Below are 23,862 nucleotides of genomic sequence, written 5' to 3'. Positions count from 1 at the left end.
GTTCTCATGTAAAATAGTAATTTACCTTTGAACACCTGCCTGGCAGAAAGAACTATTCAGATAAACAGGGAAAGAGAAGGGAGTTTGTGGGTAAAGATGACAGTAACATGAGGTGCCTGAGGTGCCTGCAGGATCTTTGGATAAACAGTAGTACAGGTAGCACCAGAAGTTAGAGATTTTAGTCTCAAACCCCCCCCCCCTGCTTCCTCAGATGACTCAAGTACAAATGCTACTGAGGGTTAGGCTATAGACTGAAGAATCACATAGAGCTTCTCTAGAAAAAAAGTTCTGAAGCTGGGTGCCAGTGGCTCACATTTACAATTTTAAGATACCTCAGGAGGCTAAGATCTAAACCAGCCCAAGCAGAAAAAGTCCAAGAGATTCCATCTCCAAAATAGCCAGCAAAAAAAAAAAAAAAAAAAAAAGGCGGGAGGTATGACTCAGGTAGTAGTCGTCTATCAGCTGTGAGTGAAAAAGTCAAGTGAGTGCAAAGCCTGGGAGTTCAAGTGCAGCAGAGGGGAGGGAGGAACAAAATTCTGGTCCACCCAAAAAACTAGCCCCTCAAATCCTAGGCAACCATTCTGAAAAGCACTAGCAGAGTACTAGAAGACCTGCTAGGATGGTTAGCTTTACCCAACTGATGCTCACCATAAAAAAGAACACACAAAGTTGACCAGTAGGTAGGTAATGCATATTTTTGTAGTATTATCTTCAGGGAACACAGATGAAAATATGAGTTTTGTTATCTTCAGATATAATTATTCACATTTATCAATACATAAGACCTTACAAAAATGTATTAGTAAAATCACCAACTGGCTTTTCTTTTTTCATTCTGTTTTTACAGTAAGCACACTGATAATTTTAAGCATAACACTACATACTAACAAAGCGATATTACCTTCTACTATCCCACATCTAAAGTTAATAAACAGTATTTCTTAAAATTCGCTGGGATGCCAGGAGCCATGGGCTCCTGCCTGTAATCATAGTTACTCAGGAGGCTGAGGATCTGAGGATCTGAGGATCGAGGTTCAAAGCCAGCCCAGGCAGAAGTCTGTAACCACCAGAAAACTGGAAGTGGCACTGTGGCTCAAGTGGTAGAGCACTCGCCTTGAGCTGAAGAGCTCAGGAACAGTGTCCAGGCCCAGAGTTCAAGCCTCATGACCGACCAAAAAGGTTAAAAATACACTGGGATTCAAGGTACCCAAATGCATCTATGACTACAACTTCATAAATAGGAATCATTTAGTGAGTTTTAGTCCACTTCATCTGAATATATCATCACTCCCATAGTGTATTGCCATGCCCAGCTGTGAGGGCAACTAGGTGCTTAGTAAATGTTTTCAAGATGGACATTATCATTGCAATCATTTAAAAATGTGAAAAGCAAAGGCGAAGGTGAAAGCTAATATTACTTTACAATGAAATAGATTTTTAAAAAAACAAAAAACAAACAACAAACTGGGCACCAGTAGCTCATGCCTGTAATCCTACCTACTCCAGAGGCTGAGATCTGAGGGTCGCAGTTCAAAGCCAGCCCGGGCAGGAAAGTCCGTGAGACTCTTATCTCCAATAAACCACTAGAAAACTGGAAGTGATGCTGTGGCTCAAGCGGTAGAGCGCTCGCCTTGAGCTGAAGAGTGCAAGGACAGCACCCAAGCCCAGAGTTCAAGCCCCACGACCGACAAAAAAAAAAACAGCTTTACAAAGGATCTACATAGTATGATATGCCTCCCATTATGATTCAAGACTAAAAAAAAAAGAGACCTAAAATCTGTTTTTAACAGAGATCCCCAGGATAAATAGGATGCAATGATCCAAAAGTCAGACTTAGAGAAATACTATCATCGAGTAAAGACAAAACAACCAAATATGTCTCTGTTAGCACCAGTAGTGTTTCATGGATAAATTATTTCATGTTTTATTAGTAAAGTCTAAAAGCCAGAAAAGGACTCCACTGTAAAAGGACCTGTAAACATCAAGAGTCTATTTTTCTGAAACTCATTCCTTCTTATAATGACAGCCAATCAGACACTGCAAGATTGACAAAATTATGACAAAATAAAATCACAGCAGGGAGCAACACCTGAATCATTTTACAGGCATTTACAATAACCACAAAGGGAAAAGCAATTCATTAAGTCTCTATCTAAAACATTTACTTTATCAAGGATAGATGATTAAATTTGTAACTGTGAAAAAATCTAGTAAAAACTGCAATATTCACTGAATTTACAATGAAATGCACTACCAGAGATCAACAATTTCTATCAGAAATTTGAAAATGTGGGGCTGGGAAGGTGGCTCAGTGGTAGAGTGCATGCCTTGCATGCCAGAGGCCCTGGGTTCGATTCCTCAGCACCACATAAGCAAAAAGAAAAAAGCCGGAAGTGGCGCTGTGGCTCAAGTGGCAGAGCGCTAGCCTTGAGCTGAAGAGCTGAGGGACAGCGCCCAAGCCCAGAGTTCAGGCCCCATGACCGGACCCAAAAAAAAAAAAAAGAAATTTGAAAATGTAATGCCAGATAACTACATTCCCTGACATGAAAATAACATTGATCTTTTGGTGCATGATTCGGTGAAACTGTGTAGTATATAAAGTGGGCTCAGAACCAAGGATATCGTTTTGAATCCACTGTGAGGTGATCCTACACACAATGGTTGTAGGTTGCCATCCACATCTAGGGAATGACCTATCAGTAAGGGGGATGTGGAGGAGAATGAAAAATAGATAGAGACTCTGTATGACCAGACCCCAAGCCAAGTATATTAAGCAGACATGTGGGTCAGGGTTCTCCCAAGTATGTTTGACCAAGCTAGTAAGAAGGGAGTTATGAGGACAAAAAGATTTAGAATCAAATAAACTTAGGAATTATTGGATTAAAGGAGATTCAGCAATGATCTTCTGTGGAGGACTTCTCAATACCTTCAGGACACTAAGGGTGATAGAGTACACACTGTCAAGCACACTGTGACCGACTGGCAGGACCCAAGTACTCAGAACTGTATTTGGAACCAGGACTGGAACATGAACTTAATCACACACGGCCATCTATGACTCTGGATACACTGAGAGCTAAATACACTGGAAGGAATGTGAAAAACACAAAAAGAAAGAAGTCCAAGCAAGGTTATCAGTGCTGACACCTTACTCTCCAGAGCAAACCCTCAGCTTGACTTCTACCTCATCCTCTGGGGAGAAGCACTTACAAGGGGAAAAGCAAGTAAGTCATCCTGTTCTGTCTTTCAAGAAATAATCCTTGGAACTATCCAAATTCCCTGAGTAATCTACACATCTAAATTTTGTTTTGATCAATGCTATGCACACAAGATTGTTTTAAGTCTGGAGTCAAGGATGACCTCTTTTGCAAATTAACAAAGTATCAATGTACTTTATATGCCAGCCTATATAAATTAAAATATTAGTCTGTCACCTGAAATCTGCATCCACTCCAAATTTACTCATAAACATGAAGTGACATTTTTTAATCTTTAATCATCGAAAGACACTTATAGGAAGTATAGATATGGCTCAAGAAATAGAGTGCCAGCCTTGACTGAAATAAAAAACACTACTAGGGAGGGGGGAGAATGATGAAAGGGATGGCATTGATCAGATACATTATATTTATAAACTGATTTGTTGAATGGTAACTTTTTTGCATAACCACTTAAACAAAATATAATTTTTAAAAATGTTAAAAGTATTAGACTTTGAAATGTATTATTCAATATTTTTAAGTGACTGAGTATCCTAAGAACTAAAGAAAGATTTTGTAGATTTTATATTTATAGTCTGGCTTTTCTTTCTTTGACCAAAACATTTTATGGTAGTTCTAAAATGCTAAAATTAGAAACTTTAAAAAAAAACTGAATTCTAAATCTCTAATTTCATATTAAGTGAAATGCTAGTGGTGTAATTATTTAATCATGTTATTAGATGTGGCAGAGTACAAATCTGAGGGAAAAGTTAGAAGAGGGGGAGGCAGAGGTGAACAGCAGAACTGAAGGGAAAAGCATCTGAGAGAGGGAATATGACAACTAGTCACCTGGATAAGATGAAGCCTGATTTTTTTTTTCAAGTTTATAAAGCAAGAGAGGCACCTAGCTCAAGTAGCTCAATTGTTATGCCACTCTCTTACCTTCTGAGGCTTTCCTTCTTCTCTTCACGTGATAAACAGGTGTCTAAGTGCTTATTAATGTGGTTTTCTGAAATGTTAACCCCACAAACAGGACAATCCACTATATTTTTTAAAAAAGAAAAACAGAGACTTTATTATCTGTAGAAAAAATAATCATAATTAATATAAGCTGGCATCTTTGAACAGTAAGAATACATACAGATCCCAACTTCACATACACTTAGGAAAGCAGAAAAGAAAAGAACCACCCATAAGGGCAATGGGGGCAAGCATATAAGCATTTGAGACAGAACTGAATTGTGGGAAATCATATACTCAGAATCCTATACTTAGAGACTGCTTTGGTTAAATCTTTTCTACCAGGGTATGACCAAACCATAAAACCAACCTTAAATTTTTCCAAACTTTAGGAGCAATACCCCTTTAGCATACAAGTAAGCATAACTTTGGAACAAAACTATAATCATTGACAAAACTGAACAGCTAATAAAGGTGCTTATCTAGCTGTTCAGGCTATACCACTGCCAGACCAGATCAGGTATACCTTACTGAAGTTGCTGCTTCACAGAGCTACAGGGGACTGGGGAGGTATCTCAGGGCCCAGAGACCATCAAGGACAAAAAAGGCAGTTGTCAAGATGGGAAGGAGAGGGGTACAGTAGAACAATACAATCTTTAGGTCCTCTATCCCTACTTTTAACCTAACACTGCCAGTTCTGTTTTATATGTTATGGTTCATGTAACACTTTATTGGGGGAGGGGTTAAACGGGGGTTGGGAGGGGTTAATTATCAAACTAAACACACTACAAGAACTGTCAGTTGGTGAAAAAGGATGAGACTGGTAGGAAATATAAGTGAAACTTACATGCACAAGAAATACAAACAATGAAGTACCAATAAGCAAAGTGCAATCCATCTAAGTTTTAATAAACACTAGCAGCCTTGCACTGTGGGTTGGAGAGGTTTACTAAAGTCAAACGATCTTAATAAAGGACAAAGTAGAAAATAATTTAGGCTTCCCAGGTCACTGGTTACACCATAATCACCACTTGGGATCTGTGCCACTGCATCTGGAAAGAAATCTAAACCATATACAGTGGGTATGGCTATGTTCCAGTCAACCTTCACTTACTAAAATAGGTAGCGAGCCAGATCCATGTGAAGGGCTTATTAGGTGGAGTTAAGAAACAAGTTGGACAGCTAGCCAGAGGTTAATGTCAAAACCTTTAAAATACCATGCAGAAGAGCACGTGGAATTCAAGTAGTGATTTAATTATAAAAAAAAAGTGCTGTTTTAGATTACAATGGAGTGGACATGCTGGGTGAGGGAAGATGAGGCATTTACAAGTGAAAACTAGAAAGCCACACCACACCTGAACCATGAGCTAATGAAACTGCTCGGTCTTGAGAATCATCTCCAATTTCTCTCCATGGAGGAAAGAGATCAAATAATCCTCTAATCCCCGACGACTACATCAATCTTTGAAATTGCAAAATGAAGTGTATCTGTTTTTACCCCCTCAAAAATTATGTCTGGCTGGGCTGGGAATGTGGCTCAATGGTAGAGTGCCTGCCTAGCATGCATGAAGCCCTGGGTTCGATTCCTCAGTACCACATACACAGAAAAAGCCAGAAGTGGTAGAGTGCTAGCTTTGAGCAAAAGAAGCTCAAGAATAGGGCCCAGGCCCTGAGTTCAAAGCCGCAGAACTGGCAAAAAAAAAAAAAAAAAAAGATGTATGGGTTGCAGATGTGGCTAAAGTGGAAGTTCATTACCCAATACAGCACAACTTCTCAAAAACTGCTGACAGTTTATTCTTATGTCATATGACAAGATTTTCCCTAAGTGTGAAAATGCACATAGGAAAATAGTTTCCTACCTTTAGTATCTTGCTTCAAAGCAGATGTAGAGGGTGTCACTGGACCATTAACATCTGAGGAACCAGGTGCCACCTCTTCTACAAAGCCTGTCTTTTTGGTCTCAGTAGAAAGGCTTGTCTCTTTTTGAGGGCTAAATTGTCTGGCATTTTCTTTTATTGACAACTCTGATGGAGAATCTCCGATTTCTCTGGTCAAGAAATTGTCCATTAGTCTGCTTCCTTGCTTTGTAGGATGTCGGAAGACCCCAGGAGTAGATACTTTGATAGCAAGCTTCTTCGAAGAAGAAGAAGAAGAAGAAGCAGGAGATAGAGGTGGTGACTCTAAAGTAAACCGCAATAGACGATTCCTTGAAACATACACACACACAAAAAAAATCACAACAGATAATTAAGATATCAAATTACATATGAAAAATTGAATGATATGTGCTGTTTTCACAATTAAGACTTGTTTCTCTGAAATATACTTATACCCAAATCACAACCACTATACCAATATGTTTCTTGTCAAAGTAAACACAAAACAATAAATCTAACTTAAAAGATAATTACTATGTGTGTAAAAGAAAACAGGGGATGTAGTGGTAGATTGTGCCTGTAATCTTAGCTATATAGGAGAAAAGGAAGAAGAGCAAGAGTTCCAAGCCAGACCTAAAAAAGTTAGCATGACTCTATTTAAAAAAAAAAAAGCTGAGGGTATAGCTTGAATCTTGCCTACCATCCATGAAGCCTTGGGCTCAATCCCAGTATTGCAATTAAAAAAAAAATGGATGGATGAACAGATAGATAAACAAACAAATAGATAGCAATTGTAAAGAACTTTAAAATCTGAATAAAAACATAAAAATTGTTTGGAGGCACTGGATTGTAATCAACACAAAACTTTTGATTCCCTGAGAGAAAAAGACATAGGAAATGATTCAACACTCCCCCAAGATTTGTTCTGGGATTTGCATATTGAATTGACAAAGGGGAAACCTGATTTCACTGACTAGGAAAAAAACAGAGCAGAGTTCTGGGCAAAGATGGCTAGGACTGGGGTACAGAGCACTTGACATGTGTTGGCCACAAAGAAACCCCAGTAGGCTGTTTAGAAATTCTCATCTATTTGCCATCATCTGCAGACTCCTCAGGAAAAAACAACAGTGCAGAAGATGTGCTAAAAAGCAGCTGTAGGAAACTGATCAGTAGTCGAAGCTGCCAGGGCTTGAGCCCAGCCACAGTGGAGACTGAAACCAACTATAGATATTCAGGTGAGATAGCACAAAGCCATCTGAGAAGAAAGGACCACACTGTACATACACATAGAAAAAGTAAAATAGACTCAAACTATTTAAACATTATACCAGGCTTTGGCAGAAAAAGGTGAAGAGCTGGTAAGGTAATTGCCTGTCAAAACAAAATTCAGTATCATCTTCCCAGGGAATAAGTTTCTAGCTTCTACAATATTTTGTCCACAATGTTCACCACATATTTAAAAATCACTAGAAGAAAAAACAGCCACTAATCAAGACATAAAGTATTAGACATAAACAAAACAGAGTTTATCCACAGTGGCGCTAGTAGATAGGACCTTTGAAAGAACTGTAACAAGACGCTGATGAAAACCTAAGTAGAAGCCAGGCACTGGTGGCTCATCACACCTGTTATCCTAGCTACTCAGAAGCTGAGATCTGAGAATCATGCTTCAAAGCCACACTGTGCAGGAAAGTCTGTAAGACTCTTACCTCCAATTAACCCCCAGAAAACCACAAGTGGTGCTGTAGCTCAAAGTGGTAGAGTGTTAGCCATGAGCAAGAATTCAGGGATAGTGCCCAGGCCCCAAGCTCAAGCCCCATGACTGAAACAAAAGAAGAAGAAGAGAGGAGGAAGAGGAGGAGAAGAAAAAGAAAGGAGGAGGAGAAGGAGAAGGAGGACAAGGACGAGGAAGAAGAAGAAAGAAGGAGGAGGAGGAGGAGGAAGAAAGAAGAAGAGGAAGAAGAAAGAAGGAGGAGGAGGAGGAGAAGGAGAAGAAAGAAGAAGGAAGAAGAAGAAAGAAGAAGAAGGACGACGAAGAAGGAGGAGGAAGAAGAAAGAGAAGAAAGAAGGAGGAGGAGGAGGAGGAGGAGGAGGAGAAGGAAGGAAGAAGAGGAGGAAAAGAAAGAAAGAAAGAAAGAAAGAAAGAAAGAAAGAAAGAAAGAAAGAAAGAAAGAAAGAAAGAAAGAAAGAAAGAAAAGGAAGAAAAGGAAGAAAAGAAAAGGAAGAAAGAAAATAAAACCTAAATGGGTAAAAAAAGGTATCGTAAGAGCTAAAATCCTTTTTTAAAAATTAGTGAATATTCTACAAGTGAAAAATAGCATATCTACACTGGGTAACTATAACAGCAGACAGCAGAAGACAGTATTAGGAAAACTGAAGGTAAGTCAACAGAAAATCATCAACTAGACGGGCGTCAGTGGCTTACAATAGCTACTCAGGAGGCTGAGATCTTAGGATGCAGGCTCAAAGCCAGCCTGGGCAGGAAAAGCTGTGAAACTCTTTATCTCCAATAAGCCACTAGAAAACTGGAAGTGGCATGGGGCTCAAGTGGTAGAACGCTTGCCTTGAGCTGAAGAGCTAGGGACAGCGCCCAAGCCCAGTTCAAGCTCCATGAGTGACAAAAAATAATCATCATCATCATCATCAACTGAAGTACACAGAGATAAAAGATAGAGGAAGGAAAGAAAGAAGTATTACAGAGGATACTTAGAATTCCAAGAAAAAATGGAAAATAAGCAATATTAGAAAAATCAATGGCCAACCAAGAACCTTCTAAAACTAATAGGGGAGAAAAAAAAAATCAAGCCTTAGCTACTTCCACTGTATAATTCACAAAAAATTCACTGAGAAAAAAAGATAACCAGAAACTCTCCAAAGCCGAGAAATTAAACACCACAATTCTAAATAACAATCAAATCCAGGGAAAATTAAAAAAAGTCTACAGGATGGGAAGGTGGCTCAGTGGTAGAGGGTTGCCTAGCATGCATGAAGCCCTGGGTTCGATTCCTCAATACCACATAAAGAGAAAAGGCCCTAAGTGGTGCTGTGGCTCAATTGGCAGAGTGCTAGCCTTGAGCAAAAGATGCTCAGGGGCAGTACCCAGGCTCTGAGTTCAAGCCCCAGAACTGGCAAAAAAAAAAACCAAAACTCTAGTAATAGTATGATGGTTTTCTAAAATAGTACTCACAGAAAAATTTTTAATAAATTAATAGGGAAGTTGAAAATCAGTATTCTAAGCTTCTAACTTAAAAGGTCTGGAAATGAAGCTAAGCACCAATGGCTCATGCCTATAATCTTAGCTACTCAAGAGACCAAGATCTGAGGAACAGAGCTTAAAGCCAGCCTGGGCAGGAAAGTCCATGAGATTCTCATCCCCAAATAACCAGCAAAAAGCCAGAAGAAAGAGCTGTGGCTCAAGTGTTAGTCTTGAACAAAAAAGCTAAGGGACAGCACATCTAGTCCTGAGTTCAAGCCCAGTATTCACACACACACACACACACACACACACACTTAGGGAATGAATAGCAAACTCTCAAATAAGTTAAAAAGACTGAGAATATTAAATGCTGTAAAGAATATGGAGCCGATGGAACTCTCATTTTGCTAGTGGGAATATAACTAAATTCAATCATTTAGAAACCAGTTCTGAAGATACAAAACAAGTAAATGGAATCACACTTCTAAATACATGCTACGAGAAATATATGCCAAAAGATATGCATAAGAACATTCACAGGAGCTGAATTCACAATGGGAAACCCAAATAACTATTGATAAGAAAAATGACCCATATGTTTATGCCTAGAGTTGAGACAGCTAAGAAGGAGATCAAATGTTTGCCATAGTGACCTGTTGGCCTGAAGACACTACAGTAAACGCTTCAGTACTCATGCCACCGAGGGGCTACTTGCTTCGCTCAGTAGGAAATGGTATAAAAAAGAGACAACGCAGAAATTGCTTTATTCTGCTTCAGTTTTATGACAACTCATAAAAAAACACTTTTTTTTAGTCTGAAACCAGGACTCTAATGCAATACCTGATGCTTTTGCTCATTGGCTAGCATTCTAGCAACTGAGCCATGCCTCCAATCTCCAAAAATTCTATTTATATCAAGATGTCCTTCATATTATAACCTCCTGCTGCTGATGCAAGTAACAAAAGGGTGAGGGCTACAGTCAAGAAATACAAACTAGGGGCTGGGAAGGTGACTCAGTGGTAGAGTGCTTGCCTTGCATGCATGAGGCCCTGGGTTCGATTCCTCAGCACCATATAAGCAGAAAAAGCTGGAAGTGGCACTGTGGCTCAAGTATTAGAGCGCAAGCCTTGAGTGGAAGAGCTGAGAGACAGCACCCAGGCCCAGAGATACGATCCCATGACCAACCAAAAAAAAAAAAAAAGAAAGAACGAAATACAAACTAGAGTTAAGGAAGAAGGTACTTCAACGACAAAAGTCATACAGGAGAAACAATTGTGTGTTTCTTTATTTTGAAGATAATACAGGGGTCATAATAAACAATAAAAACAAGATGGAAAGTTCTGCCATCACAGGGCCTGCTGCAAAGGAGTGTGCTGACTTGTGACTTAGGGTCCCATCTAATGCATCACATGATCCTTCAGTGCATTTGTAAAAAACTAATAACCCATTAAAAATTATGTCCCCTACCAAGAAAAAAAAATAAAAATATACATGAAAGCTAAAAGAAAAAGTTAAGCATCGTCATCTCAAAGAGGAAAAAAAAATAGAGAAAATGTACATGCAGAACCATGTTACTCGTCATCTCCTTTGCTTCAACATCTGAATCTGGGACAAAGAAGTTTCTGGAAAAGTTTTCACTTCATTGTGACAAAGGAAAGCACACATTATCCACCTAACAGGTAAAACCATTACAGATGAAACACCTACCCTGATGGAGTAGTCCTTTCCAGCTAAATGTCAATACCATTGATCTTTGCTTCTATTATATAATCCAAACAAATTTTATTCTAATTGTCTCTCTTATTTCAATGGATGCCAAAAAAAGACCATACCAGAGAGCAGCAGCACCACCAGGATAAAACTAGTCCTGACGCTAAAGTAAAAATCCATTTATTTATCCAAGTACCAACTACTCTTGGCAGAGAAACGTGACAGAGAACAAAACAAAGCCTATGCTCTTAAAGCTTACACTACAGAAAGAGAGGGAAAATAGGCATAGATACAAAAATGGGAAAAGTGCTATCAAAAAAATGGAGCTAAGGGGCTAGAAGGATAGAAGTGTGCCTAGCGATGCATAAGAACCAGACTGTCCTTTCTCTCCACGCGGCCATCTTGTCAGCTGCTTTCCATTGGGAGCCCTCCCACACCTAAGGCAGGAAGATGGTGGCCACCAAGAAGACAAAAAAGTCCCTGGAGTCGATCAACTCTAGACTCCAACTTGTTATGAAAAGTGGAAAGTATGTGCGAGGGTACAAGCAAACGCTGAAGATGAACAGACAGGGCAAAGGGACATTGGGCATCGTTGCCAACAACAGCCCAGCTTGAGGATATCTGAAATAGAATACTAGGCCATGTTGGCAAAAACCGGTGTCCATCACTACAGTAGCAATAATATTGAACTGGGTACAGCATGTGGAAAATACTACAGAGTATGCACACTGGCTATCATTGATCAGGTGATTCTGATATCATTAGAAGCATGCCAGAACAAACTGGAGAAAAGTAAAGAGTAAACAATTTTTCTTTAATAAAACTTGCCAGAGCCGGGCGCTGGTGGCTCACGCCTGTAATCCTAGCTACTCAGGAGGCTGAGATCTGAGGATCGCAGTTCAGAGACCGTGAGACTCCTATCTCCAATAAACCACCAGAAAACCGGAAGTGGCGCTGTGGCTCAAGTGGTAGAGCGCTCGCCTTGAGCTGAAGAGCTGAGGGACAGCGCCCAGACCCAAAGTTCAAGCCCCACGACCGACAAAAAAAAAAAAAAAAACTTGCCAGAACCAGACTGTCACCCCCAACTCCAAAATACAATAAATACAATACTCAGCCTCCTGAGTAGCTAGGATTACAGGCGTGAGCCACCAGTGCCCGGCTGCTTTCTCCCCCTTCTTGCTGGTTCTCATTTGTTGAGACCTGAACGCTGCCTACTGCCAGCTATCTAGGCAAAAGCATAGCTGAGGGGTTTGGGGTTGTTGGTGCTGGTCCTGGGGCTCAAACTCCTGGGGCTCTGTCGTTGAGCTTTGGTGCTCAAGGCTGGCACTCTACCACTTGAGCCACAGCTCCACTTCTGGCTATTTGGTGAGTCTCATAGACTTTCCTTCTTGGCCTGGCTTTGAACGATGGACTTCAGATCTCTGCCTCCTGAGTAGCTAGGATTACAGGCATGAGCCACCAGCTCCTTTTACTTCTATTTTTAAAAATTAATTTTATTTATTATAGCTCAAGTGGTAGAGCGCTCGCCTTGAGCTGAAGAGCTGAGGGACAGCCCCACGACCGACAAAAAAAAAAAGAAGGGGGAGAAAAAGGGGACATAAAGTTCTAAGAGGAGAAAGATTATATGAGGACCAGAGGACTGGCATGGAGAAGATGCGATGGAGTACTATAATTCAGATGTTAAATATACTTCAAAAGGAGCCAGGTGAGAATAAGAATTTCCAAATGGATGTTTAGGATTAGACCAAATTGGTAATCTTCCCCTCATTTCCACTGTCCTCATATTAAAGCGGAGTGGCAATGACTAACACCCATCCCATCTAGTGGACTTTCATACCTGACCCTAAAAGACAAATCAATATACTCTTGTCACAGGCAGACGAGCAAAATCCTGAAGTGTTTTACTGACTTGATCAAAGGCATCCAGGTAGCTGGGCAGCAAATTCAGATTAGATTCCAGATACTCTGACCTGTATGTAGCCCAACAAATTTCTCTACAGGATTTCTTGCTCCAAATAAGTAACTATGACCTTAAAAAGTATAGAAAAATCTTGCCAATTTCAGGTAACACACATAACTTTACCACTTTTACTAAGAATCAAGAGGCAGAATAGGCTTTTGTGTAGTGATGGGCAGTCAGTCATTAGATCCATGCAATCAGGCAGTGCAGCTCTGCAGTGCTGCTTCAGATTAGAAGCATGCAAGCATACAAACAAGAGAGTTGTTTAAACAGGCACAGTTGATTAAACAGGCACAGGCCCAATGAACACCAACTCTTACATAACAATGTTTAAGATGACAACACAATACTAAATACACCCAAGATATACAGTTATAACAGCAATAGAAATCTACTGTAAGATTCCTTTATTCTACTTCGGTGGGGGGGGAGTATTTGAGGAGGTGGGAAAAACAAAGGTAGAGGCAACAATGCTGGATAGGAAATGTACTTATTACCTTACTCATGTAACTGTATCCCCTCTGTACAGTATTTTTACAATAAAAAAACATATTAAAAAGATTCCTTTGTTCTAGGTACAACCCTGAACATCTATAAATAATTTCTAATTCTTAAAACAATCCTACCAAGTTACTCTTTACCTTTATCAGATAAGGAAACAGAAGAAGACTAAATAATCCTGACCACAACTATATCATAATTTAAAAACCAAGACTGGAGTCCAGTTCTGCCTCAATCCAAAGCCAATAAACTATACCTGCACCACAAATAAAGATGAAATTATGTTCATTATGTTCCACATCCTCTGTGAACTGCTAATAGAACTGTTATCTCAAAAGTTTAAAACATGAAATATTTAGAGAAAACTCCCATGCTGATGGTACATAAACCACAGAAATTTATAAAACCAATGATACGGATGGAGACTGGCTGCTATGCCAAAACAAAGAAATAATTCTTTCTCACTCAGAGCAAGATGATGTTCAACTTACACAAAAATATTCTAATTAAGTCTTCTGCTCAATATAATCGGTTCTTAGGATCTTTTTTCTTTTTTGAACTCAGAATCCTTCTGCCTCAACCTCCTGAGTGCTGAGATTATAGGCATGTACCACCACATCTAGCTAAGAACATTATTTTAAATCAAAACTGAGGGCGGAGCATTTGAGTTTTTTTGTTGTTATTTTTAAATAAAAAGCAACAAGCACAAGAAAACATACGAGCTGCACAGCAGCTTTATATCTGAATATCTATGAAAGTATTTCCAGTATCTTCTTATACTCAATTTAGGATACTGAATTTTTTAAAACCAGATTGGCAAATAAAATGGCAATAGGAGCCAGGCATGGTGGCATATGCCTATAATCCAAACTACTAGGAAGAAAATCTGGAGGTTTGGTATTCAGAGCCAGTCCATGCAAAAAGTAGGACAAGATCCTATCTTAACCAACAAGTCAGACATTGAGTTTCACAACTAAAATCCTAGCTATGTAAGAGACATGGATAGGAAGGTTAATGGTTCCAGCTGGCCCCAAATAAACATCAGGAAACCCTATCCAAAAATATAGCTAAAGCAGTGGGAGTATGGCTCAACTGATAGAGCACATGCCTACAAGCCTGAGGCCCTGAGTTCAAAACCCCAGTACTCCAAGAATAAATAAGCAATGACAAATGGTAAAAACAAGAAACAAAGTCAATAAATAATACAAATATCTTTCAATCTGGTAAACTTAAACTTACTCATCAATCCCAAAGCCAACTTCCAACAAGTAGTAACACTGATTCGCTTGAATTTCATCCCTACTGATTTTGCAGATGAAGTACTTCAACATTATCTACCCACAACAAATATCCAAGAGACAGGCAGGATGCTAATTCCAAGAAGGCCAAGAAAGAGAAGAAAACAATAAAATCCCCAGGGTCTGTGACTCTAAACACACTGGCACTTCTCCTCAACAAAGAGCAGCTGCTATCTGCAAAGCTTCTTTCCGCCCAGCAGGGAGTTTGCCACACTTCAGTAGCGACCAGCTAAGAAAAAATAAGTCTCGACAAAGAAAATGAAACAGCCCCTAAACTCCTCCTAGAACCATGACCCTTCTCTCACAGACTTTACAAACTAACTGGTAAAGCACTAACAATGAGAAAAATAGGCATTTTAATTAGGGGAATCAGAGAATGTCAATTTCTGAATCTGGGAAAGCATGCCATCTTTGTATGCCACTGCTTCAGGAAACTGGCTAACCAGCCAGCCAGGGTGTGGAATGTCATGTTAGCTGTGTTAAAGTACTAATCTTGATCACTTTCAGGATGTAAACCTATGAGTACATATGAAATAAATGCAAGAAGAAATCTGTTCACATTTTTAGAAGTAATATAGATTACCTCCAAGAATGTTCCAATAAGCCAAAACTTCATAGACTTAAGTATATGAACACCTAGTCTGATTACATGATTAAAACTGAGAATAAGCCCAAGATCTTATTCGGTAAAATATACCCTCTGTGTGACTAAACGCACTTTTATACATTCTTGCATTTGACAGTTGGGGAGTATCTTGAGTTTTATAAAATACAAGCAATTGCATGTTTAATAGAACATATCCTTTATACATGCTGAGTAAGTCACATTCATAATTAAAGGTTCACATATAACCACTACAAGTACAGATACATGCCTCATGTAGCTCTGACAAGTGCAAGCACCCAGAAGTAGGAACACCCCAGGGGCAACAAGCACACTCAGCGCCAGGCCATTTCTACTAAAGGAACAGGGCTCCCTGGGGAAGAGGCTGGTTCTAGGGCTTGGGCAGGAAAACTACAAGGAAACCAGTAACTATGTAAGCAATACCATTTTTAACTTTAAATTATTCTTCCTAAGAGGGCAATTCCTGCAAAGGAAGAAAGTCCTCTTACTACACAGTAGAACTCCCATGTGTGAATAACATGTCACTTCCTTCTTCTACTCCAAAATATTCAACCACACATTCCCAGAGCAAAAGTGCATGGACAGGGACACACACAGAGCAAAGTAGTTAAGGGTTAGTCACAAAATTAAATCATACCGGGCAAAACTCATGCTTTTTACCAGTTCGTCTAAAATGCGGTTGTTTTTCAGGTCTGGCTCCGTGACCACCTAGGAAAGAAAAACAACAGATGGAAGAAGGTCAAAAACAATAATTAATTTGTGTAATCTCATTTTCAAAAATGTCTGACCATCCTCCTGAGAATCTCCCCACTAACAGTCTTCCAGGAAAAGTCAGCAGAAGTTAATTTATGTGATACTAACAGTAAATCAGTACCTGCTAAGGGAAGTCTGATAAATGCTCTGGAAGGCATCTGTTGAAATCATGTACTATTGACTCTGTCCTAAGACAAAACCTAATATGAGCAAGAATCTTTCTCTAAAATGCCAGCACTCAGCCTTCCCTAACATTACTTCTGGAAAAAGGAGAAGTGCTCCTCTCAGCAACATAAGTTTCAGACTTAAAATAAGACTGCTTTTTAAGACTACTTCTGTAGTGAGTACAGTACAGCGTCTACTTCAGTGAAGAGACTGTCATGTGGACGCAGTGGGACACCCTGGGGAAGATCTTGGACTTAGGGGAGACAGTGTGCCATGTTTCTCACATAGGGAAACGGTTCAGGCAGGCCCAATGATATTCTGACATCATGTGCCCACCAGGGAGAAAAACTAGCCAAATCTGCAAGAGTTCCTATGTCCTTTCCGTTGGCCTCACCATTCCTTCTTTCTCTATTCTCATGTTCTTCCCCTTCAATCTGTGGTTCCACTTGTTCTCCAACATAAGAAGTGTCAGAGACTAAAGCCATGGTTTGCTAGCATTTGCTGTTGTAAGTCTGGTTTGAAAAGAGGTAGGAGGTAGCCAGGCTAGTATTGGATTAAGCCCAATACCATGGATCTTTGCTCTTTGCAAAAGAACAATCCTAATATCAGTTAAAAGAGAAATTATAAAAAAAAAATTAAAGCTGGGCACCAGTGGTTCATGCCTGTAATCTTAGCCACTTAAGAGAATGAGATCTGAGGATGCCAGTTCAAAACCAGCCCAAGCAGGAAAGTCCACTGGAATCTCATCTCCAATTCACCACAAAAGGCTGCACGTGGAGCTGTGGCTCAAGTGGTAGAGTACCAGCCTTGAATACCAAAGCTCAGAGAGCATCTAGGCCCTGAGTTCAAGCCCTTAGGCAGGCAGGAAAGGAAAAAAAAAAAGGAACCATAAGGACAAAGACCAAAGCCAGGTAGCAGTGGCTCACACCTGTAATCCTAGCTACTCAGGAGACTGAGATCTAAGAATCAGGGTTCAAAGCCAGCCTGGCAGGAAAGTCCTTGAGACTTTTATCTCCAATAAACCACCAGAAAACTGGAAGTGGTACTGTGGCTCAAGGGGTAGAGTGCTAGCCTTGAGATGAAGAGCTGAGGGACAGCACCCAGGACCAGAGTTCAAGCGCCATGGCTGACAAAAAAAAAAAAAAGACAAAGACCATAGGAATTAGTATTCTCATCATAAAATTAATTTTTAATTCATAATTTAGATTAGAAATTCTAGTGAGAAATTGAACAAAGCTCAGTTCTCCTAACATGTACTTTAGAGATCCCTGTGAAAATGTTCTATATATGGCTTAATCCAGTAACTACACATCTGCTCATAGTTTTGTCTGTATGTGAAGCAGAAATATTTACTCCAATCTCTAAATTAAAAAAAAAAGAAAAAACTCACCACACAACAAGTTGGACACTGAGTTTTGTAGGACAAAAATTTTCTTATACAGAGAGAACAATCTGCAAAAAAAAACACATAAAATGCAAAATAAGTTCAACTATATTAATATAGAAAGCTGACTTTTAACAAAATCTGGCTTAAACCTTTGACAATTTCCATCATCTAAGGTATGTTACATATAATCTTAGATGTATGCACATCTAATGCTTATGCTCTATGCACATTTAAACAGGCAATTAAAAGGCATTTCTAGGAAAGGAAAATGTACCAAATATAACGAGTCCCTAGACAGTCTAACCATGTAAGCAACACCATCCACTTGTAAACCACAAGAAACATACACAGACCTCAGTGAATAAACATACAAGGTATTATGGTCAAACTGTTTGCAACTAAGAAACCTGAACGAGGAATTCTGTTGAAATTTTCTGAAGGTGTAAAGGGGAGAGGAGGAAAGTGACACAGGGAGTGAAACGTGTGTCCAACTGTAACAATGAAACCCAGTCTGTATAAATAATGTAAGATAATAAAAAATAAATAAATAATAAAAAGATATCCTAGGTATCTCTAGTGTCTACCCAAAAATAAACTTCTAAATTATCTAGGTTATCAAATTAGGGACTTGCACAGCCTGACTCTGGGTAAACCAGCACCATGTGGTTTCTAACTAGAGTGCTGGGGCAACCATGGAGAAAAGAGTGGCCTGTCTTTACTTCACACAGTTCACAGGAGTGAGACAATTACACTACCAGTCGGGGTAATGAGTCCTAACAATTTAAGGAGGAATAAACAATAAGCTAAATTCACTACACTCAAGATGGTATAAAACATAGAAAAGGCAGATGTGGCTAAAGGAATGGCACTGTAGACCAAATTCAGCTGACTGGAGGAGCTTCTAGTTGGCCCTTTTGTTGAGGCAAGGGAAACAGTACAATTTCACTGGTGCAGAAATCCAGAAAAGGCAAGCCCCGCAGGCCCAGTAAGACCCTGAGGAAAAGGAAGGGACTGGTTATAACAAGGGTAAAGCTCTGATGAGGAGGAAACATTCAGTCACCAGAAAGAGCTTGAAGCTGCCAGTCTACCCTAACAACAAGGAAAATGTGCACAAATGGAAAAAAATGGATATATGAATCTTCTTAGATCCATGAGAAAAGCAACATCACAGAGAAATGGCTACCCAAAACCTAAGAGGCAGACAGGCAGATACAGAGAATTACCATTTACTCCTACATAAGCCTTGGTTAACTTTGTGAAGTAAACTATATAAAAGAGGAGAAAAGGATGGCTGTTGGCTAGCTCCATGATAATGGTGATTTAACAGGTTTTATGAACCAGTGATCTAGAAAGCATGGATTTTGGGCATCTGCCATTATCTAGTTAGAACAAACAGACCAGTGCAAAAACCTGACACCTGAGCACAGCAACCGACTCACTACCAGACTGCTTCTCGTGTACTGTTGTACCGGACTAGAACAAGCCAAGCCCTCTCCCCACAAAAACACTCTTCAAAAACATGGGTTTGGTGACCTGAACTCACTTGTGTATCACTCAAACCACAAGAACTGAAGATCTACAATAGATGTTCATTATTCTTTTCCAAAAGTTCAACAGAGCAAAACAGAAGTACAATTCAAAATGTCGACTCCTGAAATGTTAAGGGAATAGCAACAAATAGCTAGGACTCTGAGCCATCAATTCTACTTGATCCAGAGTAAAAGAAAGAAACAGATCCCAAGAGACTTGGCTCCATCTAAAACTCTGAGGTACTCTGTGTCATAAAAATAATACTACCAGCCAGGCACCGGTGGCTCACGCCTGTAATCCTAGCTATTCAGGAGTCTGAGATTTGAGGATCACAGCTTAAAGCCAGCCTGGGCAGTCTGTGAGACTCTGTGAGAGGTATGGATCAAATGGTAGAGCTCCAGCCTTAAGCAAAAACAAACAAAAGTACAAGAATCAAAGGCCCTGGACTCAAGCCTCAGAGCTCACACTCTCACTCAAACACAGCCACTAAAATCTAACTATATGCTGTTTACTGGAGAATCACTGGAAGGAGGAGAACGGAACAAGCCATTTGATACACAGGCAATCAAAACAGAACAGGAGTCACAACACTTACACAAAAGAGTTAAAGCAAAGAAAAAGGAATGACATTTTACAACAATACAAGAACAAATTCTACATGAAGATATGATAATTATATAAGCACTCAACATCAGAACAGCAGGACATGTAAAGCAATGACAGAACTAAAGGGCGCACAATAAAACTAGATAGCACCACCATTAGTACGATTTTAACACCCAACTTTCAATAACAGAAAAAGCAAGGAGCCAAAAGATCAGTGAGGAAATAGAGACTTGCACAACACTGTACAGCAGCGACTCTACCAGGCACACAGTGAGCATGCCACCCAACAGCAGCAGGACTCAGTATTAGTGCCAAGAATATTTAGACTGTGTGTCTAAATATTCCAAGTAAAAATGTCATGCCAGATCAAAGGGCAAGATCTAAATATATACTGTCCACCCCCCAAAAAATCAATTTAAAGTAAACATGAATAAATCACTGGAAGGAGAGGAATGGAGCAAGTCATTTCATGCACATGCAATCAAAACAGGAGTCACAACATAATCCTAGCTACTCAGGAGGACCACGGTTCAAGGATGGCCCACACATACACACAAGACCCCTTCTCAACCAACAGATGGGTAGTGGTGGCTCATGCCTGCCATCCCAGTTACACAGAAGGCTGAAATTTGCAGAGATAGTATTCCAGGGCCCAGGCAAAAAAGTTCACAAGACTCCATCTCAAGAAAGAAGCTGGCATGACACATACCTCTCATCTCAGCTAGGATGAGAAGCTTAAAACAAAAAGATCACGGTCCAAGCGCACACATGAGCAAAATCCCAAACCCTTTTCTCAAAATTCACCATCTCAAACAATGGCTGGAGGTACAGCTCATCAGTAGAGTTAAGTGGCTGGCAAGTATAAGGCTCTGAGTGCAAGCTCCAATAACACATTAAAAAAAGGATGAGAAAAATATAAGCCAAAGAACCACTAATCTAACAAACTTGGGGCTGAGGATATAACTCAGTGGTAGAGTGCTTTTCCTGGAATCGACCCCTAGTACCACCAAAAAAATAATAGAGAAACTGGAGATTCGGTGTGGTGGTTCATGTCTAGCTACCATGGAGACAGAGATCCAGAAGATCTAGGTTCAAAATCAGACTGGGCAAAAGACTGAGCAAAACACAATCTCAACACATAATCCATCCATGCACGGTGGTCCCCACCTGAAATCCCAGCTATGCAGGAGGCATAGGTGGAAGGATGTAAGATCAAGACCAGCCCAGATGAAAAAAATCCAGGGAGAAAAAAATAACTAAAGCAATAAATAACTAGGGCCACAGCTCAAGTGGCAGAACTCTAGCAAACACAGGGCCCTGAGTTCAAAACTTCAGTACTACTAAAAGGTACAAAATGCTATATACGAAGCATTTAATACATAAATACCTCTTATATAGAGGACAGGCTTAGTGTAATAAATGATTCTTTCCAGTATCACACAGCAGTTAAGTGATAAAACTGTCTTCAGTAGTAGCATAATTCTGTCACTGGGGAAATTCAGATGCTCTTTGACTAACAATAGTTGGGCTTACTATTTTTCAACTTGGCTATGCTGCAAAAACAATATGCATAGCCGGGTGCCAGTGGTTCACACTGTAATCCTTGATACTTAGTAGGCTGAGATCTGAGGATGGAGGTTCAAAGCCAGCCCAGGCAGGAAAGGTTATAAGGCGCTTAGCCCCAGCTAACAACCAAAAAACCAGAAGTGGAGCAGTGGCTCAAGTGGTAAAATGCTAGCCTTGAGCAAAAACCGTTAGGGATAGTGTCCAGGCCCTGAGTTCAAGCAAAGAAGGAAGAAAGGAAGAGAAAGAAGGAAGGAAAGAAAGAGAAGGGGAGGGAGACAGGAAGGGAGGAGGGGACGGGAGGAGGGAGGGAAGAAGAGGAGTAGGGAAGAAGAGAAGGGGATATATACACACACACACATATTTGATGCTGTTAGTACTACTTCACACTTTTACTCTCAGAAACAAAATATACTTACAGTTGTGTGAACACTGAGGAATTATCATGGCAATGTTGAAATATTCAAAGCAAATGCCACATCGAAGCAAATCATCTATTGTCTGGAAAAAAAAAACAGAAAAACATGTGCACATATGAGAAGACATCAAGATTGGAATGTCTGCCTAGAACTGTCTCCCTATTCCCCTAACAGCCAAATTCAGTAATACTTCATCAAATATACTTCAAAGCTAACTCCAAACAACTACAGCAATCTTGGAAAAACTTCCCACATAATTTTTTTTTCTTTAGCACTAGGGATTGGACTCAGGGCCTCACATTTGCTAGGCAAGTGTTCTACCACTTCGGCCACACCCTCCAGGGTTTGCTTTTAGTTTTTAGTTTGTTTTTCAGATAGAGCCTCATTTTTTCCCAGACTGACCACAAAGATATCCATCCTACCTCCACCTCCCAAGAAGCTGTGACCAAAGACACAGGCCATCACACCAGGCTTTTATTTATTTATTCATTCATTTTTGTTATCGTGGGACTCAGTAACTTTTTGCCCAGGCTAGCTAGCCTCAAAACAAGATCATCCTATCTCTGCCTCAAGTAGCAAAGATTTCAGTTATGCCTCAGCATACCCAGCTCTCCTAAGAGCCATTTTTTATTTATGTTTGGACAGGTAGTGCTGATGCTACAGATTCCTGGGCAGTACTGTTAGCCCTTTATAAGGCTGTAGCAATTCTGTCCCTGCTCCCACATGCCATGTGGGCCAGGCCTCATTCTAGTACCCTCCACCGTGTCATAAAAGGCATCAGCAGTCAGTCACTATTCATCTTAAGGGTCAAATCAGGGACTATTAAATGCAAATACTAGAAAATAGCCAGGAATGGCAGTTTGTGCCTATAATCCCAGAATGTATCACTTAAATTTTAAAATAGAAGATAAAATGACTAATGCCGCTGAGTGTGGTGGCTCATGCCTATATTCCTAGCTACTCAGGAGGCTGATACCTGAGGACTGCAGTTCAAAGCCAGCCCAGGCAGGAAAGGCCGTGAGACTCTTATCTCCAATAAACCACCAGAAAACCATAAGTGATGCTGTGGCTCAAGTGGTAAAGCACTAGCCTTGAGTTGAAGAGTTGAGGGACAGTGCCCTGGCCCAGAGTTCAAGCCCCAAGACTGACCAAAAGAGAGAGAGAGAGAGTAATGCCATTAATAGTCCATATGAAATATTATAAAACCATTAAAATGTTTTCAATGGATAATGCCATAGGAAAATGTTCATTTTTAAGTCAGTTCATGTTTTTAAGAGAACAATTCCACTATGATACACAGCTACAACCTTATGGTTTAATATTTCTAACAAGAGAAATAGTGTCAAAATCTTAGCCTTGAAGAAAAAGCCTAAGCAGCTCCAAAGGATTTAACTAAATCCAAGAAGTTGAATACCAGAAATCTCAAAATATAAACAAACAGAGAAAATATTTAAGTAATCTTCAACGGATGATTACTCTCTCACTTTTGTTTCTACTTTACAGTGGAGGAAAACCGGGCTCACAGAGATCACTCACAAGAGGCAGAGGTTTAACCCTGCACAACTGGAACTCAAATCTATGCTCTTCTCCAGTGCAGATTGGTGTCAAGGCCACATCAAAGCTCCAGTTTCCATAAATCCTTCCAGTAGGGACCATCAAAGGGGGAAACCTTCCCAAACAGCTTCCCTGATGACAGCAGAAAGAAAAAGACTTCTAACCCTGCAAGGCCACTACTTGAGAGACAGAGATCAGGAGGAGGGAGGGAGGGAGGGGGTCATGACCCCCATCTCAGCCAATAATCTAGGTGTGCTAGTGAGCCATCATTACACCTGTCACGCCGGCAAAGAGAGGACTGTGTCCAAGGATCACGATCAAGGCTAGCCAGGGCTAAAACAAGACCCTCAATCCGAAGATACCTATGCACAAAGGGTTGGGAGCAGGGAGGCATGGCTCGAGTGGTAGAGTGCCTGCCTAGCAAGCACAGAGCCCTGATTCCAAAGTCCTGCGCCGGTACTACAAAACGAAAGACAAGAACAAGACCGGACCTGTCCTCTACCCCCAAGACGAGGGCCGGGCCAGGGTGGGAAGGGGGGCGGGGCCTGCGTCCCGCGG

At 40.3% G+C, this 23,862-nt stretch overlaps 1 protein-coding gene and 1 pseudogene across 2 annotated transcripts in view; one reads left to right on the top strand and one right to left on the bottom strand.

The window, feature by feature from the left end:
* Nucleotides 1-23,862, bottom strand: part of Rad18 (RAD18 E3 ubiquitin protein ligase) — an 87,555-nt gene that overhangs the window by 63,162 nt on the left and 531 nt on the right. Inside the window, exons 2-6 of one of the 2 annotated variants that reach the window (XM_013010563.1) lie at nt 21,751-21,832; nt 17,636-17,697; nt 15,965-16,035; nt 6,020-6,366; nt 4,143-4,242 (exon numbers count right to left, since the gene is read on the bottom strand). In XM_013010563.1, the coding sequence (XP_012866017.1) occupies nt 4,143-4,242; nt 6,020-6,366; nt 15,965-16,035; nt 17,636-17,697; nt 21,751-21,832 (662 nt within the window). The remainder of the gene's footprint in view (nt 1-4,142; nt 4,243-6,019; nt 6,367-15,964; nt 16,036-17,635; nt 17,698-21,750; nt 21,833-23,862) is intronic. The other variant, XM_013010564.1, reaches the window with a different exon arrangement.
* On the top strand, nt 11,354-11,739 carry LOC105981396 (annotated as a pseudogene).

Source organism: Dipodomys ordii, unplaced genomic scaffold (genome assembly GCF_000151885.1).
Source record: "Dipodomys ordii isolate 6190 unplaced genomic scaffold, Dord_2.0 Scaffold12, whole genome shotgun sequence".
Taxonomy (NCBI): Eukaryota; Metazoa; Chordata; class Mammalia; order Rodentia; family Heteromyidae; genus Dipodomys; species Dipodomys ordii.
The sequence above is the reverse complement of the archived record's forward strand: the minus strand, read 5'-3'. Positions and strand labels throughout refer to the sequence as shown.